The sequence below is a fragment of the Haemaphysalis longicornis genome, unplaced genomic scaffold, assembly GCF_048455015.1.
Source record: "Haemaphysalis longicornis isolate Haplotype H1 unplaced genomic scaffold, Haemaphysalis longicornis Haplotype H1 scaffold_142, whole genome shotgun sequence".
Classification (NCBI taxonomy): Eukaryota; Metazoa; Arthropoda; class Arachnida; order Ixodida; family Ixodidae; genus Haemaphysalis; species Haemaphysalis longicornis.
Window position 1 is genome coordinate 439275 of NW_027526248.1, and position 15447 is coordinate 454721.

The following is a 15447-nucleotide window of genomic DNA, read 5'->3' on the forward strand; positions in this document are numbered from 1 at the left end:
CATCCCCGTCTGCAAAACACATACTACAAGAACAGACCGGGACACTTGTTTTCCAACGCCTCGTGCTGGAACGCTTCGTGCTGCAAAGACATGAGACTTCAACAGCAAAGCTGTATAACTCTACCCCCAACGGTTTCGTAACCGTGGGCAAAAACTCCAAGGGACCAAGAACACAGTTATACACTGCGTGCTTTGCCCTCCCCAGTTTTCACGTTAGTTGAGATGGTACGGGATTTTTTTTCTCGCCCTTGAACCTAACTGTCAAACTTAAGTTATCATTATCGTCTGCTCATTCATATGCCACATCGAACAAATTTAAGCTTTAAAGAAGGAGTGGCTAAGGTGCAGGACGGTGCATAGTACAATTGTGGCCGCGTAAACACGGTACGGCGAAAATTCTGCCGACGAGCACCACATCGCCGACCTCCAATTCGCGCCAATTAGCGACTGAATCTCCCGAGGCAAGCATTTCACGACTGGGCGCTTTTTATACCTTCCTTCAATAAAAAACACCTTAATTTTATCAGAGTGCTGGTTAATTGATCGATGGTAGGGTTTAACGCGCCTACGCAACGCAGGCGATGAGGCGCGCCGTAGTGGAGGGTCCTGGATTAACTTTGACCACCTCGGAATCTTTAACATACACCGAAATATGAAACACAAGGGCGCTTTTGCCTTTCGCCTCCATCAGAAAAGCCGCCGTCGCTGCCGCTAAATGACCCCGCTTCCTCGTGCCAGGAGCCCGTCATAGCCATTCAGCCACCGCGGCGTGTAGAGTGCTGGTTAGCTGGGCGGCTTGATAATGAGATGAGAATGACGCCCCACTTTTATCTCTCAATGGGGTTCTGTCCAGATTTCACGTATCAGTTCGTGCTCATCGAAAGCAGGTGCTCCCTCCTACTTTATTTAAATTTCCTCCTAATCTTTCCAGCTATCCCCTCCTTCCATCTCCCCTACCCCACCCCCCACGGGCCTGATAAGGTGTCGGCGCCCCACGCCAGACAGTTCCGGGCCCCTTCCACCCATCTTTCCTCCTCCACCCCCTTAAAACCTCATAGCATGGCATAGCTGAAAACAGTGGCCGCTGAACGTCTGTAACATTGAGGAAACATGTCGCGAAGTAAGAGCCAGCCGTTGGAGTCCCTGGAGCCAGGGCCGTCAGATGGCAAGACAGCGGTATCATTGTTAACTGGGTATTCCGCCAGCGTTGTGGGAGACTTGAAGGCATCCTCCACGAAAGTTTGTGCCGACGAAACAGCCGCGTGCGTTAAGCACTGGGCCATTCGGTTTACGTTTCCCGGTGAGGAACACCCGTTAAGAGTTGAAGGGCTCAAGCGTTTCGGCGGATTAAGGGGTTATATGGGCTGGGAAGACCTGGCAAGTGGCAGCGACTTCAGAGATGAGCGTCCGGTGAGTACACAGCGCTATGGAGGTTTAGGCTTACATTTTAATAGTGAAACAACGACGTAGGACTGAAAAAAAGTTTCATGGTTGTTACTGCTCAGCCACGTTGTATTTGTTTCGGACTGCGGGTATGATATTGTCACCACAGTGTCTCTGATTACAGGAGACGATTCTGTGTCGCTGGACTTCTCTGCAATCTGCTCCGACGGCGATTAAGGAGTCTTACGCTTTCTGCGGGCGACGAACTTGAACTCCATACGACATATAGAGTGAAAGCCTTCAGTGGCAATCACTGAACTTGAACGTTTAGTGCTTCAGCGCTGGGCATGCCCGTCTGCTCCAAGTTTTCTTCATTGTTTCCTTTCTCTAACCTTTTTGCCTATGTTCTCTTTCCCACGTGCAGGATAGCCAACTAGGCTCTAGCCAGGTTAACTTTCCTGCCTTGCTTCTACATCCTTCCTTCTTTCCTTCTAATTACAGTGGCGACGTGGTCAATCCCGCTAACGTTAGCGCTTGAACCTGATATGCTCGAACCTAATATTCCGAGCGTTTTGAATTATCTGCACGGTCGGAAACATGCTTTGCTCCTTCGTGTGGTACTAAACCTATCCGTGGAGGTATTTCTTAAATGCATAAATGTTTTTCTAGAAACTCCGGGCGGGGAATGCAACAGTTTTGTTATCTTTCGATGTTTCTGCGCAATATACAAGGGAATAGGCTCTCCGAGTCATGTAAAAAAGTGAGCGGCGATCATTTAATCTTCTGCAGACGAAAAAATTGCGTGTGGGTTACAAATAGCAGTGACGGAATGGGTGGAATATATTTTACCACATTGTTACGGAGTGTGCGGAGTGCTGCTCAAAAAGCTGAGTATTCTACACCGCGTAATTTGCAGACACTCCTAGCCCCGCGCAGGGGGGTATCTCTTTAGTTTCTGCAGCCATTAGTTACAAATAATGTAAGACCTGCAGAATACACAAATATTATAAGACCTCGAAAACGCACTTAACATACAGCGTAAATGAATAACATACAGCCTAGAAGTACGCACGCGCCATTCGTTTATTCCTGTAATTCGTACGTGAAGTGTCTGTTTTTCATCAACTTCCCACCCTGTCTTTTTTCAATGGAATGAAGTTGTTTATTGCTTTGCTGTTTAGAAAAGAGTTTGCCGCCCCCGGTACCGCATCACCTGTTGCTATGAAACGTTGCTTTTTTGTTATTTTCGTTCTTTTCTATGCTGTGGAGAGATTGTGGGGAGCACAACGTCACGAAAGTTTCTACGCACATATATAGTGCCCTCCCTTTCCCTGTTCCCTTACCCCAACCCGCCAATGTTCTTAAGGATGCACCGTAGCACACCTTCTGCACCTATATAAGCATGCGTGCTTCAAGGCTGTATGTTACTCAGATGGAGACTGGTCCTCCAGTCGAAACGTCAGAAAAACCGCTGTTTTTGTTTTTAATCGTGAGTCAACCTTCTCATATATATATTCCCGCTTCCGGAAAAAACGGCGCATTTTTTGTCGACTTCAATTTTCGATTATTTATTCCTGCATACAAAAAAGGCAATCATACCTCATTCGGCCCTATAAAATACTGTTAAAACGCCAAACAGCACTGGCAATAAGGACTGCAACTTTGATATGTGTCCTTACGGAATCCCTCGTCCCGTACGTCTCTGTTCTACAAAATGCATTACGAGGGTTCTGGCTTCAGCAGTCTGAAATGCCTTTGGCTATCCCCGACTTCCGACCACGTCTTACGTGCCGCCGCTGGGAAAAGACGTTCTACGTCTTCCCGCGGTGGTCGAGGGGCGGCGCTAGTTGACCGGGCTCTGAGCAGTCGTAAATACAAAACCCCGCCGTATAGTCGAGAGAGGAGTCGCCGCGGAACTAGCTCAATGGTAGAGCACCGCACGCGTTATGCGGAGGTTGTGGGTTCGATTCCCGCTTCCGGAAAAAACGGCGCATTTTTTCTCGACTTGAATTTTCAATTATTCATTCCTACATAAAAAAAACGAGGTAATCATACCTCATTCGGCACTATAAAATACTGTTAAAACGCCAAACAGCACTGGCAATAAGGACTGCAACTTTGATATGTGTCCTTACGGAATCCCTCGTCCCGTACGTCTCTGTTCTACTATATATATATATATATATATATATATATATATATATATATATATATATATATATATATATATATATATATATATATCTATATCTATATCTATATCTATATCTATATCTATATCTATATCTATATATATATATATATATATATATATATATATATATATATATATATATGTGTGTGTGTAAGGTTAGTACTATAGACAAAGATACATGAGAAAGACATCAAAAATAAAAATAAAAGTTTACTGACGTTTAAGGAAGAGGACTTCCTTTCTTCAGAGGAAGAAAGGAAGTCCGCACTCTGAAGAACGGAAGTCCTCTTCCTGAAATGTCAGTAAACTTTCATTTTTTTTTAATCTCTTTCTCGTGTCTCTGTCTCTACTTACCTTATTTGTTCGCGCTCTGTGTGAATTTTTATGTTTCCAGACTGTATCAATATATATATATATTTATCGCACCAGACCGGTATTCTGGAGGTCGTGGGTTCGGATCCCACCCAGCGGGCATTTTTTCACCACTTTCTTTCTCACTCGAAAAATTCCTCATCTCTTTCTATGATCCACCACAACCTCCCTTTGCTTTCCGAGGTTTTCTTGTCTGCCAACCCTTATTTTCGGTCTTATTTCACCGAGCCCCTCATTTCCCATTTCGGATTCGCTATTTATATATAGGTATACATATTATGGTCGTATACCAGAACAATATTTTTGTAAGTTTTCTGCTAACAAATAATTGGGAAGAAACTGCAGTTTCATGAAAAAGATGATCTCTGTATCTTTAACTCGGCCGAAACATTAAATATTGTTCTGGCAGCTTATGCGAATTCCAAATGTTTTCGCATAGAAAATCCATATAAAAGTGTACATTCACAAGTCCACCCGGGCGAAAATTTTCGGAAACGTAACGACTAGATTACAGTAACATAATCGAAGAGTTCGCGAAAAAAGTTTTGAAATAGGGATTTTTTGTATCTCTGCATATTTTGTGGTAATCTTACACTTTCATTGTATATATGAAGCTCAGTTCAATCAATCATGCAATAAATCAATCAGAAAAGCAATCAATGTATCACACACCCTGACAGAACGATCAACTTAGCAGTAATATACATAAAAGGAAGACATTTGCGCCAGCTCGTTGTTAACACTTGTCTGCAGTAATTGTTTATCATCCCGATTTCACAGAAAGGTTTTTCTAAATACGTTCATACAAACATCCCGTACGTTGACAGTCTGTCGTCTATTTAACTCATTTTAAAGCTATGCTTTCAGCCTCTCACCGACGTCGTCTGTAGTCCACCCAAAACGCGCTCAGGAAAGCCAACCCTCTGACGGTGAGGAAGATTGTGGGTGAAATGAAGAAAAACTAGAACGTATTTTCTAGCCACAATCGAACCTGAATCTCTTGCGTTATGAAGCCGAAGTCTATTAAGCCGACGTCTACCACCATACCATACACATAAGGTTTTGTTCGTACCACCATACCATACACAGAAGGATATGTTGAGACTACCGACGCAAAGGCATATATCGTAATCTATGTACGTAAAAAAACGGCGTATCACGCATTTCGGTTGGATGGGACGTGAAATGACGTCATTCTTTCACGTTATTACGACAGTTACGGTAAAAGTCTGAACCCGGCCTAAGATGGGAATCGCGTCACCACATACTAATCATCATAAAAAAATACGGTCCGCTGCCTCTTGGTTGGTTAATTCGTTTGTTGTTTGAATTGACCTTGGAAAGCTTGGCGTTGCTCCTCCGTTGCCGCTCCGACAGAGGGTTAGTTTGTTTTATGTTTTGTTTTTTAACTGCGTACTATTCTAATCCCTGCTTTGTATTGTCATTTAAAGTCGGTTTACTATTCGTAGCGTTACACCTGCCGCGGTGGTTCAGTGGCTAAGGCGTCGCGCTGCTGAGCACGAGGTCGGGGGTCGATTCCCGGCCGCAGCGGCGGCTTTTCTGATGGAGGCGAAAAGCACAAACGCCCGTGTGTACGAGATTTCAGCACACGTTAAAGATAACCAGGTGGTCAAAATTAATCCGCAGCCCTCCACTCCGGCGCGCCTCATCGCCTGCGTTGCGTCGGCGCGTTAAACCCCCACAATCAAATATTCGTAGCGTTACAGAAGGTGCCTTTAAAGTTGCCAGTGGCGTAGCAAATTATGGAACAGCGCGAACACGCGCAGATAAAAGAAAGGAAGACACACAGGGCTTGTGCGTCTTCCTTTCTTCCGTCCGTGTGTGTTTACGCTGTTTTACGACGTGATCTCAGTGTTGGCACCTCCTCCCACAGGCGGGAGTGTTGGTAACTTTGTTTCCGCGCGCAATACAAGCGAAAGAAATGAAATAGGTGAATCGGCAAGTACCACGCAACAGGGTTAACTGTGGAGGGGGTGTGGACGTAATGAGCACCCCGAATTATATCATCCCCAAGCACTCCGGCTTCATTTTTATCATGTCCCTTTATTAGGTGAAAAACGAAACATATGCGCTGACATTTGGCTGTTAACGTTTTTTCAGGTGCACGAAGACCGTGTGGTACTGTCCTACGAGACGGTCGCGATAGTCTTCAAGGAAATGGGAAACGTGAAAGACTACAACCTTATCACCAACAACTGCCAGCACTACGCCATTGAGTTTCTAAAAAAAATCGGCATTACTATTCCCCCCGAGATTTCACCGATAAGGTAAGGCTGACGAACGTATATGACAAACATAACGACTATAGCACGAGAAAAGGATTCCTTGGTGAGGTACTAAGTGCTATAATATTGACGCACTTCTTATTTATCGACGGCCCCCCTGGAGGCTGTAACGCAGTGTCAGTGGCGCATATTCCCGGAGTGGGATATATAATTCACTCGCAATTCATTTATCGGACTTTATTATCGGAAAAAGAGAAAGACGAGACATTTGCTGGGTTTCTGAAGGAGCATATCACTCGATCGCATAAAAGCTATTTTGCCATAAGGTTTCGTAATACCTTCATATTTTAGCAAATGTTTGTCCTGTATGGCTCACTTTTGATTACTTCTGCTAGCTTTGCGTGTACTTCTGTCTTGCGTGTATGGATTATTTTCTTCAAGCCTACGCGCCACTCTTGCTATATTTATAGTTGAGCAAACATTCGTCGAAACTCAGGGCTGTTTTGAAGTATCCGGCTTCCTTCAATTACAAACCTCCAGGTTCGCCTCCCATAACCAAGTTGTCGGCTCGCTTAGGCTAGCCACTTGCAAAAAAAATCGGAACTTAGATGCGAAGGCATGATTTTCTGGGTTCCAGAAATCAATGCAAGATATATTTCTAGCTGCTCCTTAGCTGATTTTCATACGCACTTATTTTGCCGCTAGTGACCAAGGTTATTTAGCAATTATAAAGTTGGCTTGTGTCTACTGCAGGTATGGTTGTGTCTGACCATGTGGCGCCACGGCCAAATTTTATTCGCTCAGAAGGATGATCCTCGCTGTATATTTGTCATTACAATGCGGCCACCTTAGCTAAATGCCGCCTCAGAACAGCGAAGTATCAAAACTGACCTGCAATGCTGACGTCCGAAAAGTTATTATGTCCTAAAAGTACTGTTTTGCATGAAGAAAACGACTTAAATGGCAACCGCCACAAAACTGAAATACGCAGATGGGGCATTACGCTGGGAGGGGGGAGACTGGCCTATAATAGTGTCTTGAGGCAGTGATATGTTCCATTTTTATTTTCTTACAGCGGAGGTGCTTCAGCTTGAGTTCGGGATTAGAGCTAGCGGAAGACGCCGCCAAGGACCACGGGCTTCTGGCCGTCGCCTGACGAAGCGCCTACTCGGAACCTGCCTCTTGTGTGGTTGCGGTCAGCAAAAATGACTGATAAAGTTTTTCTGTTCCTCCTCTCTTCTTCTTCTTCTGGCTCTTCAACTTGAGGCAGCGGTGGCGGGATGTGCAAGTCGTCTCGGGAAAGAGTGGCACACTGGTTGCCATGTCTCCAGTTATCCATATTGGCTTCTAGAGAATGTGGCGGCCGCGGTAAGCTCTCCCAAGCAGGGTGTCGTTTAGTCTATAGCTTAGACGCTGTCGCGTGCGAGGGCTCTTCTACGGTACCGAGCGCATTCGTACAACGACATGACGACGAACGAACGCAGGGCGTATGCTATGACGTGTCTTTCTCATTCCGAGCGAGTGCTGCCACTATTACGACGAACGGACGAGTTTTATTTATTTATTTATTTTGCTAAAGCTACTGCGCCTGCGCGAGCCGGGGGCTCGGCTGTCGCAGCGAGGCAAGCGCTCACGAGCGCTAGGCGTTTTCTGGGTATTTTTTTCTGCATCACCGAACTTACTGCCACCCAAATATACTCGGTGACAACTTAAGAACAGCACCGGAAGTTGCCGCTGTGCCTTATCAGCGTAGCCGGATGTTTCTCCGCGCGGCGCAAGTAGGGCGTTACTGGGAATATTCTGAACATGGCGTGAGCCGTTCCGGTGAATTTTTGCACTTAATATGGTTATAAACGACTCCAGTGACTACAAAAAACTGCGTGAGACAAGGCAGACTATATCACGCATTCATAGCAAACCCCTTTCAAAACGCGCGCGCACTGACGTCACGGGTCCGGCGCTTTGGCGGAGTGATACACTACATGATGTGGTGCCGTTCTTGAGTTGTAACCGAGTATAGCACAAAATGTCTTTAGAACGTCGATTTGGGGGATACATTTGCCGGAACAGACTTTCGACCAAGGTAGATGGACTGAAAACGATTAAGGGGAGACCGATTTATCTTGGCATCGAAATTAGTCCCAAAGACGCACTTTTGAAATCCTTATTTATATGAGCGTTTTTGTAGTCGTTTTCTCGACGTATGAAACGGTTCAGATTTTTTCCGTCCCGATGATCCGCCCTAACGACCTTTTTGGAGACGGCGCCAACGGCACGTTACAGCTCCGGAGGTAATCAGTGGAGCCAGCGGCATGTCGTGGGCGATGGGGTGGGCTACCGCGCATGCGCAGATCGCTTCGAGGGACAAAGGCATGGCAGTCCTGTAACGGACCGAGCGCTTTGCAAGCGGTGCATCAGGGCACGGTCCGGCCAGAAGACGCCATGCCGGCCTCGACGCTTTTTGATGACGACGTACTTACATTCGCTTCATTTGTTCAGGTGAAAAGAAAACTGATGTGGTGTGTTGTCTTTTCGGGTTTTAAATCGGTGCGTAATGTTTATACAGCGCTTTCCCATTTAAAATAATGGTAAGTCGTGTTTGTTGCGGTAAACTGGTGTGAAGCATGCCACCCCTCAACGCACTCTTCAAGATTGACGCGAAAAATGTTGCGTGCTTGTAGTTGTGGCCGCTCAACATTGAATATATTCGTGCGCGTTCTTTGTCATGCTGATATTCAACGGCGATAATTTGATTTTTTGCGGCAAGTCAGGTATGTAGGCGTTGATTCGTACACAAAAGGTCGGGAGAAGTTTCGCCAGTAAAAACCGCTCGTTTCTTGCTGTGTTGATGTGCTTGCTTTCTGACTTTGGAAAGGTATTTGCGTTATCAATGCTAATCGTGGCGTGTGAAGGGGCTCTTCCGGCGTGAGGCGCAATTTCTTTGTTTTGTGTGGAAGTATCTTTGAAGCTCTTTTTTTTGCTATATTCGATTCACTGGCTTTGTGCGGCTCTCCTTTTAGAAAACGGGTTTGGATGACGTCTTGGGATTACGCTTTGCATAACATTGGGTACTACATTTGAAGTTTGGTTCCAACCTGGGGTGGTATTCTCGAGTTTTATCCCATTTGCGTCCCTTTCAAAAGTGTCCCTTTTGGCAAGCCCTGATTGGCTAAAAGCAAACAACCGGAAGTGACGCAACGCAAGCGCGGCAAACCTACTGCCAACGCTCACTGCTTAACCGGAAGTACGTCACGAGAAAGGGACGCAAAAGGGACGTTTTCAAAAAGTACAGTTACGAGAATACTGCCCCTGGACGTATGCGTGAGGTTCTCGAGACTCGTTTCATATATGACGGTTATACTCGGGTATAACTTAAGAACGGAAATGATGATGATGATGATTGCTGTTGGTTTCCCCTTTATATCGGGGGGATGACGTGTCATCTTACCTAAAAGGACTAATACACCTATGTTTTACACTCTTGGTATAATACTAGCGCTGCTTAGGGCAGGCACAAAAAGCTTATTAGGCACAAAATACTTTTTTTTTCCTGTTACAGGTGGTAACTGTCCTAGGCAATATTCCCCTCTCTGCTTCTCGTCCACCAGCATTCTAATCTTCTTTTCGTCGCCTCGACAGCCTTGAATTTAAATTCTTCGGTGCTACCCTTAAATCCTAGGGCTTCTGGAAGCCTAATATTTCCCTCATGTACATTTGGATGTATACCCTCACATTCTAACACTATGTGCCGCATAGGTTTTATTTCTTTTCCGTAGACCATGCATACCCCATCATGCATACCCCAAAGCTCTTAGTTCGCAAGCCACCTGCTATAGCGTCAAAAAGCAAAGCACTGCCCTGGGCATTATCGTAGAAATTTTTTTTCTGATGTCAAATTTCTCGGCCCTGCACATCTTCAACGACGTCTTAGCTTCAATTTTTTTCTCCATTTATCCGTTTCTATCTGCCTTGCCTCTTTTTTTATTACCTTGGCTATATTGGATTCTCCACACTTGTTTTCGTATTTCATTGTTGGCCTTCTAGCCTTCCTTAGCCACTGCATGTCCACAAGTTTCATGTACATGCTCCTAAAAACTTTGGCTGTCCACCTACGTTGATACATTGCTCTCAATCTCCTCTAAAACATATTTTATTCTGCGCTTTCCGAACTTCAAACGACGACCAGTCCATATCTCCCTGCAATGCTTCGTTGGTTGTTTTTGCATGCGCTCCTAAGGCCAAACGGCCTACCGTTTTCTGATTCACTTTAAGTCCTGCTAGAGCGTCTGATTTTAATCAGAGTACAGCATTCGCAAACGTGAGACCCGGAACCATTACTCCTTTCCACATTCCTCTTACTACTTCATATTTGTTATACCCCCACAGAGCTCTATGCTTCATTATAGCTGCGTTTCGCTTTCCCTTAACCTTAAGTTGCTTCTCGTGAGTACTTAAGTAGTTATCCCCTTCGTTTATCCACACTCCCAAATATTTATATTCCTTCACTCTAGGTAATTCGCCTTGCTGGATAGACACTACGTCGGTGGTAGCGTCATTGAAAACCATTATTCCTGATTTTTCTGCACTGAAATTTAATCCGAGGTCAGTGGCTTCCTGGCCGCTAATATTTATGAGCCGTTGCATTTAGGTCTGGTTTTCGGCTAAAAGAACAATGTTGTCTCCGTCTAACATTCCCGGAATATGCTGTTGTACCACTTCGCCTGGCAGCATATACGTTAGTTTCAACCCAACCTGACTTTATTCCAGTTTATTTTCTAACCCTGCCATGTAAAGCATAAATACTATTGGGCTCAAAGGGCATCCTTGTTTAAGTCCCCTATGGGTGTTGACTTGCTGGGTGCATTTCTGTTCTTAACATGCAAGGTGCACTCTACTATCTTCATAGATTGCTATAAGGAACTATATTAACTCGTCACCTAATGCCCAGAGTTTCACCATCATCCACAGCAGTTCTCTGTTTACGTTGTCATATGCCCGTTTAATGTCCAAGAACGTAATCCATAATGGTCTATTCTGCGCTTTCGCAATTTCAATGCATTAATGCGTTATCACGAACAAATTATCATCCAATCGCCTGACTTGTCTAAATCCATTCTTCTGTTCCCCAAGAATTTCATTTTCTTCCATCCATGCTTGAATTTGTGATTTTATCGCCTGCATTACGAATCGATACACCACTGGCGTCACTGTAAGTCGTCTGTATCAATCAATACTGGCTTCGTTGCCTCCACCTTTAGGTATTAAATTCTTCCGGCTTTCTTCTCCCGTATTTGGTTTGTATGACCTTATCAATTGCCCTCATAAACGATGCATTTGTTTTAGGCCTAAGCAGGTTTATGAGTTGCATCATTTTATCGGTGAAGGCTTCCCTACCTCTACTGCCCTAAACTTCTCACTAATCACTCGATGAATATGCGGCAAGGCATGCTCTCCTTCTAAATGTTTCCCCTCTCCATCAATTAGGAATTTTTGATGGATATCGTTTTTTTGAGCTAAGTAATTTTGCATGGTCCTAAAACTTCTTGGATGCGCTTTTGTCCTTCCGTATTTCTTTCATCCATTGTTCGCTTTTCTGCTTGATCTTTGCTTGCACCATTTTCTGCACTTTTAGTTTTTTTCCGGTAGACACCCCCTTTTTCCTTCAATACCTCCGCTCCCATACCAGTTTTTTTGCCTCTCTATGTTCTCTCGACGCCTTTTTTCGCTTGTCAATAGCCTCTTTTATTTCCTTGTTCAACCAGCTTCTCGGCTTTCCCTTTCCTTTCCATCGGCTTCGTTGTTTTGTTTCATTCATCTTACCGTTTATGAACGCAATCATTTCGTCGTAATCCCCATTTTTGTCTGGGTATTTATTGATTTCATCTTCTGCCCTACCAGCGATAATCTTTAACAGCTCATTGTTCAAATTCGTTCCTCCGGTTGCACCTATTTCTAAATTTTTCCGGGTTGCGCCTCCAAAGTGCAAGGTAAGCCGCTTGTGGTCGCTTCCTAAGCTTTGTGTTCAGTTTTCATCTATCCTCATTTCCCTGAACCTTTTGTATATTGTTTCGAAGACTAGACTATAGTCTATGCTGGACTGTTTGTTACCGCTTTTCCATGTTATTTGTCCCCTCAGCGAAAAGATGTCGTATTTTTAATGTATTTTTAATCCATTTATTACATATATTAACTTTGTATTTATTCTGCATTATTTTGTCCACATTCCATATGCATTTTGAATACATTGAAAACGTATTTAAAATGTACCTCCAGAAATGCATAAGGAGGGCATTGAAAATATATAATAACTGCATTTTAAACGCATTAAAATGCTCAGAAAATGCACTTTTAAATACGTGCAAAATGCATTAGTAATGAATTTTAAATGCACACAAAATACTGCTTCAAATATACTCAAAATGTGTCTCTAGTGTATACTAAATAAAAGCCTAAATACACTCAGAGATGCCATTGCAATGTGTCTTAATGGGAATTGTTAACGTTTGACTAGAGAATTTCATTTTGTGGTTTTGAAAATTCTAATAGGTTCTAGCCTAAAGATATGTTCCATTATGAAAATGTAAACCGGCCATGCTCTGTATGCGGGCAAGCAAGTGACTGAAAAGAACAGTATGTATACGCACTGATTGGCAGTTTGACCTCAGCCGAGTGGCCAATTTCGCCATTAGTAAGCAGCAGGAATGAATGCCTTTCAGCCACCTCTGTAGCCAGCGCAGATGCAGCGTTGTGCATCAGAGTCCTCGTACTTCAGATTCTCCCACGCGGGAAATTTCGCCAGCACATGCAGTGAAAAGAAAAGAAAACAAAAGAAAATAGTGGGGAACACTCTTTTTTAAATGCAAATACATGATAAATTAGTCGGGCCTTTTCTCTATCCGTGCCAACGTTTTTCGTGAGCTAGAAGTTCTTAGTTTCCGCTTGAAACAAACAAAAAATGTCATGAAAACAATGCCCCTTTGAAGGACGTAAGACAATGTATGTAATGTTAAGCATAGTTTATATTGTCATGCGGCATTGGATCTTCAATACCATTATAAAGAAAGGCTGGTGGGTGGAGCGAAGGTTTATGTTCGAACATGGTACGAAAATTAGCAAAAAAAAGACACAGCTAAGATCCCAACGTTACCAAACATGTAACAGCGTTCCTAGCGTTACGCTACTTCTCTTTCTTAGGCGTTTGAGTTTTAATTGAAATGGTGGCCATTCTAGTTTTTCAACTAACTTGGACAAAACTGCTCGTATCCCACAGGAACCTAATTAAATAAGATTAGTAGTAATCATATTAACTATAATTATTGTTATGTGTTCCGGCTTTCGGCGTCTCCTTCTTCGGAGATTACGTCCTAAAAAATAGTGCGCAGCTAAACAGTTTAAAAATGCATAGGCAGGAATGCAGTCTAAGGCTTACATAAAAGTAATTAGATTGGCGTGTGCACTCAACAATGCCTTCAAAGGAACTGCAAAGTAAGTTTATTTAAAAAAAATAAAAATACAAGCCGTCCGTAAAAATACAAGCTCTGATATGGTACGCACCTAACCGAAGCGATTAAAACAAGCAAAGCAAGAAAAAGTCTATTTTTGCTTACACACATGTCATTTTCTAGCTCTCCGCCGCGCATCACCTGTAATTTTATACTTTTTGCTGTACACAGACAAGGTAATCATTTAATTAGGGCGAAACACGGAAAATAATTGTAAATGCTTACGCCTTCAACTTACAAAAAACAGATAAACACCTCGTCAGGGACCATGAAGTAAAAAGTAGTGGCTTCATTAATACTCGCGACTCCTAAAAGAAACTCGTTTAAGTACACCCTTTAGACGCAAATGAGCAATTGCGGCTGCTAAACACACACAGCTGCAAAGCAGCCCAAGCGCACCCGCTCTAGACTTGATCTATTCGTCCTCAAACTTCACACGAAGGTCGCATTTTGTGGTCTATTGCGTTTGACACCCGGAGCAATGACGGTACTTACGTGTTTATTCTGAAAATATTTAAAAACGATTTTCGCCTATTGGAAAATGCGGCCTATTTGAACGTCCGAGCCAGTGCCAGCTGATCTTGGAACGGCGGCGCCACCAGGGGTCTGCGGGACGCCCTTGATCCGGGTGCGCAGTTAATGGGCGGAGCCTGCAGGCCCGTGAAGACAAAAGCAAAAAAACAACGAAAAGAAAACTTCTCCGGCGTGTTTTCTGCTCTTCGTCGTATCTGCGAGCGCAGCGCGGATTGCTTCGGCCAGAGTCCTTCAAAGCATTGAAGGACTCTGCTTCGGCTTAAACAAATCAAAAGGAAACCACATGGCGCTTTGCTTCAGCGCTTTGCAACAGAACACGCATACTGCTGCCTAAATTTTCTTGGAATATAAGTACATTATCAAACCGTATGGACTCGCTCGCTCGCCTGCTTCCCAGGGAAAGATGCGGCTCCCGCCGCTGCCCGCGGCATTATTTTCCAGGCGTGCCCGGCGAGACTGGACGCACGCTTCATCCAACCCATTCCCTCTTGCTACACGGACATTCGCAGCCGCTTCCACTATACCTTCTCCCACCTTCACGCTGCTGCTTTCACGACACCCCCACATCTATCACAGGTAATAGTATACCCCTACAACTGCCACTCTTATACCACCTCGTGTAGGAACGCTGAACGTTACTGGGAATGCCCATACCACCCGCCCTTCCCCATTCGCGAAGCAATGTGAGTGCGGGCTGATCAGCTCGGGGCCTGAAATTCAAGAAAACTTGGCCGCACGAGCCGAGCAGCGACAACTCACGGCTTTCTGAAAAAGGAAAATGCCACACACGTTTTTCTTTCATTTTATTTGGCTGAACTACATGTTTTTTTTCTCCCTCACTCAAGTACACTACCTAATAGTCATGGATTCCAATGTGGATAACGACCCACAGGAGACCAAATTTACAAGATTTTATGAAAGATGGCGATAACCTAATTTGTAGCTTTCGATAAGGATCTCAAAGAGTCGTTCAAGACTGGAAAGTGCACACAGTTTGATACCGAGTTGTGAAAAAATCACTAATCTGTACAACTTTGCCAAACGCCACAGAACTAATTATTTATACAACAGAGATTAAATCACGCAAAATTAAATTCTGACCACAGCCATTTATTAGGTGCAGGGCATAAGCATTCACAAATTCTGAAGTGGACTGCTTGAGAACCCACCACACACCAGTATGTTGTGCGCCTCTAATTTCCAAAGTTCTCGCCAA

General features: G+C 44.1%; 1 protein-coding gene across 1 annotated transcript; it reads left to right on the forward strand.

Moving 5' to 3' along the window:
* The first annotated feature begins 1061 nt into the window (after window positions 1-1061).
* LOC144165664 (uncharacterized) lies at window positions 1062-7434 on the forward strand. Its single transcript, XM_077695479.1, has 3 exons — window positions 1062-1410; window positions 6071-6237; window positions 7271-7434. Exons 1-3 carry the CDS (start codon window positions 1111-1113, stop codon window positions 7287-7289), a joined length of 486 nt encoding a protein of 161 aa, XP_077551605.1. The 5' UTR covers window positions 1062-1110; the 3' UTR covers window positions 7290-7434.
* Window positions 7435-15447: the final 8013 nt, after the last annotated feature.

Coding starts and splice junctions, on each gene's coding strand:
- LOC144165664 (XM_077695479.1), top strand. CDS start 1,111: ATGTCGCGAAGTAAGAGCCAGCCGTTGGAGTCCCTGGAGCCAGGGCCG. Junction 1,411..6,070: donor ACTTCAGAGATGAGCGTCCG/GTGAGTACACAG, acceptor ACGTTTTTTCAG/GTGCACGAAGACCGTGTGGT.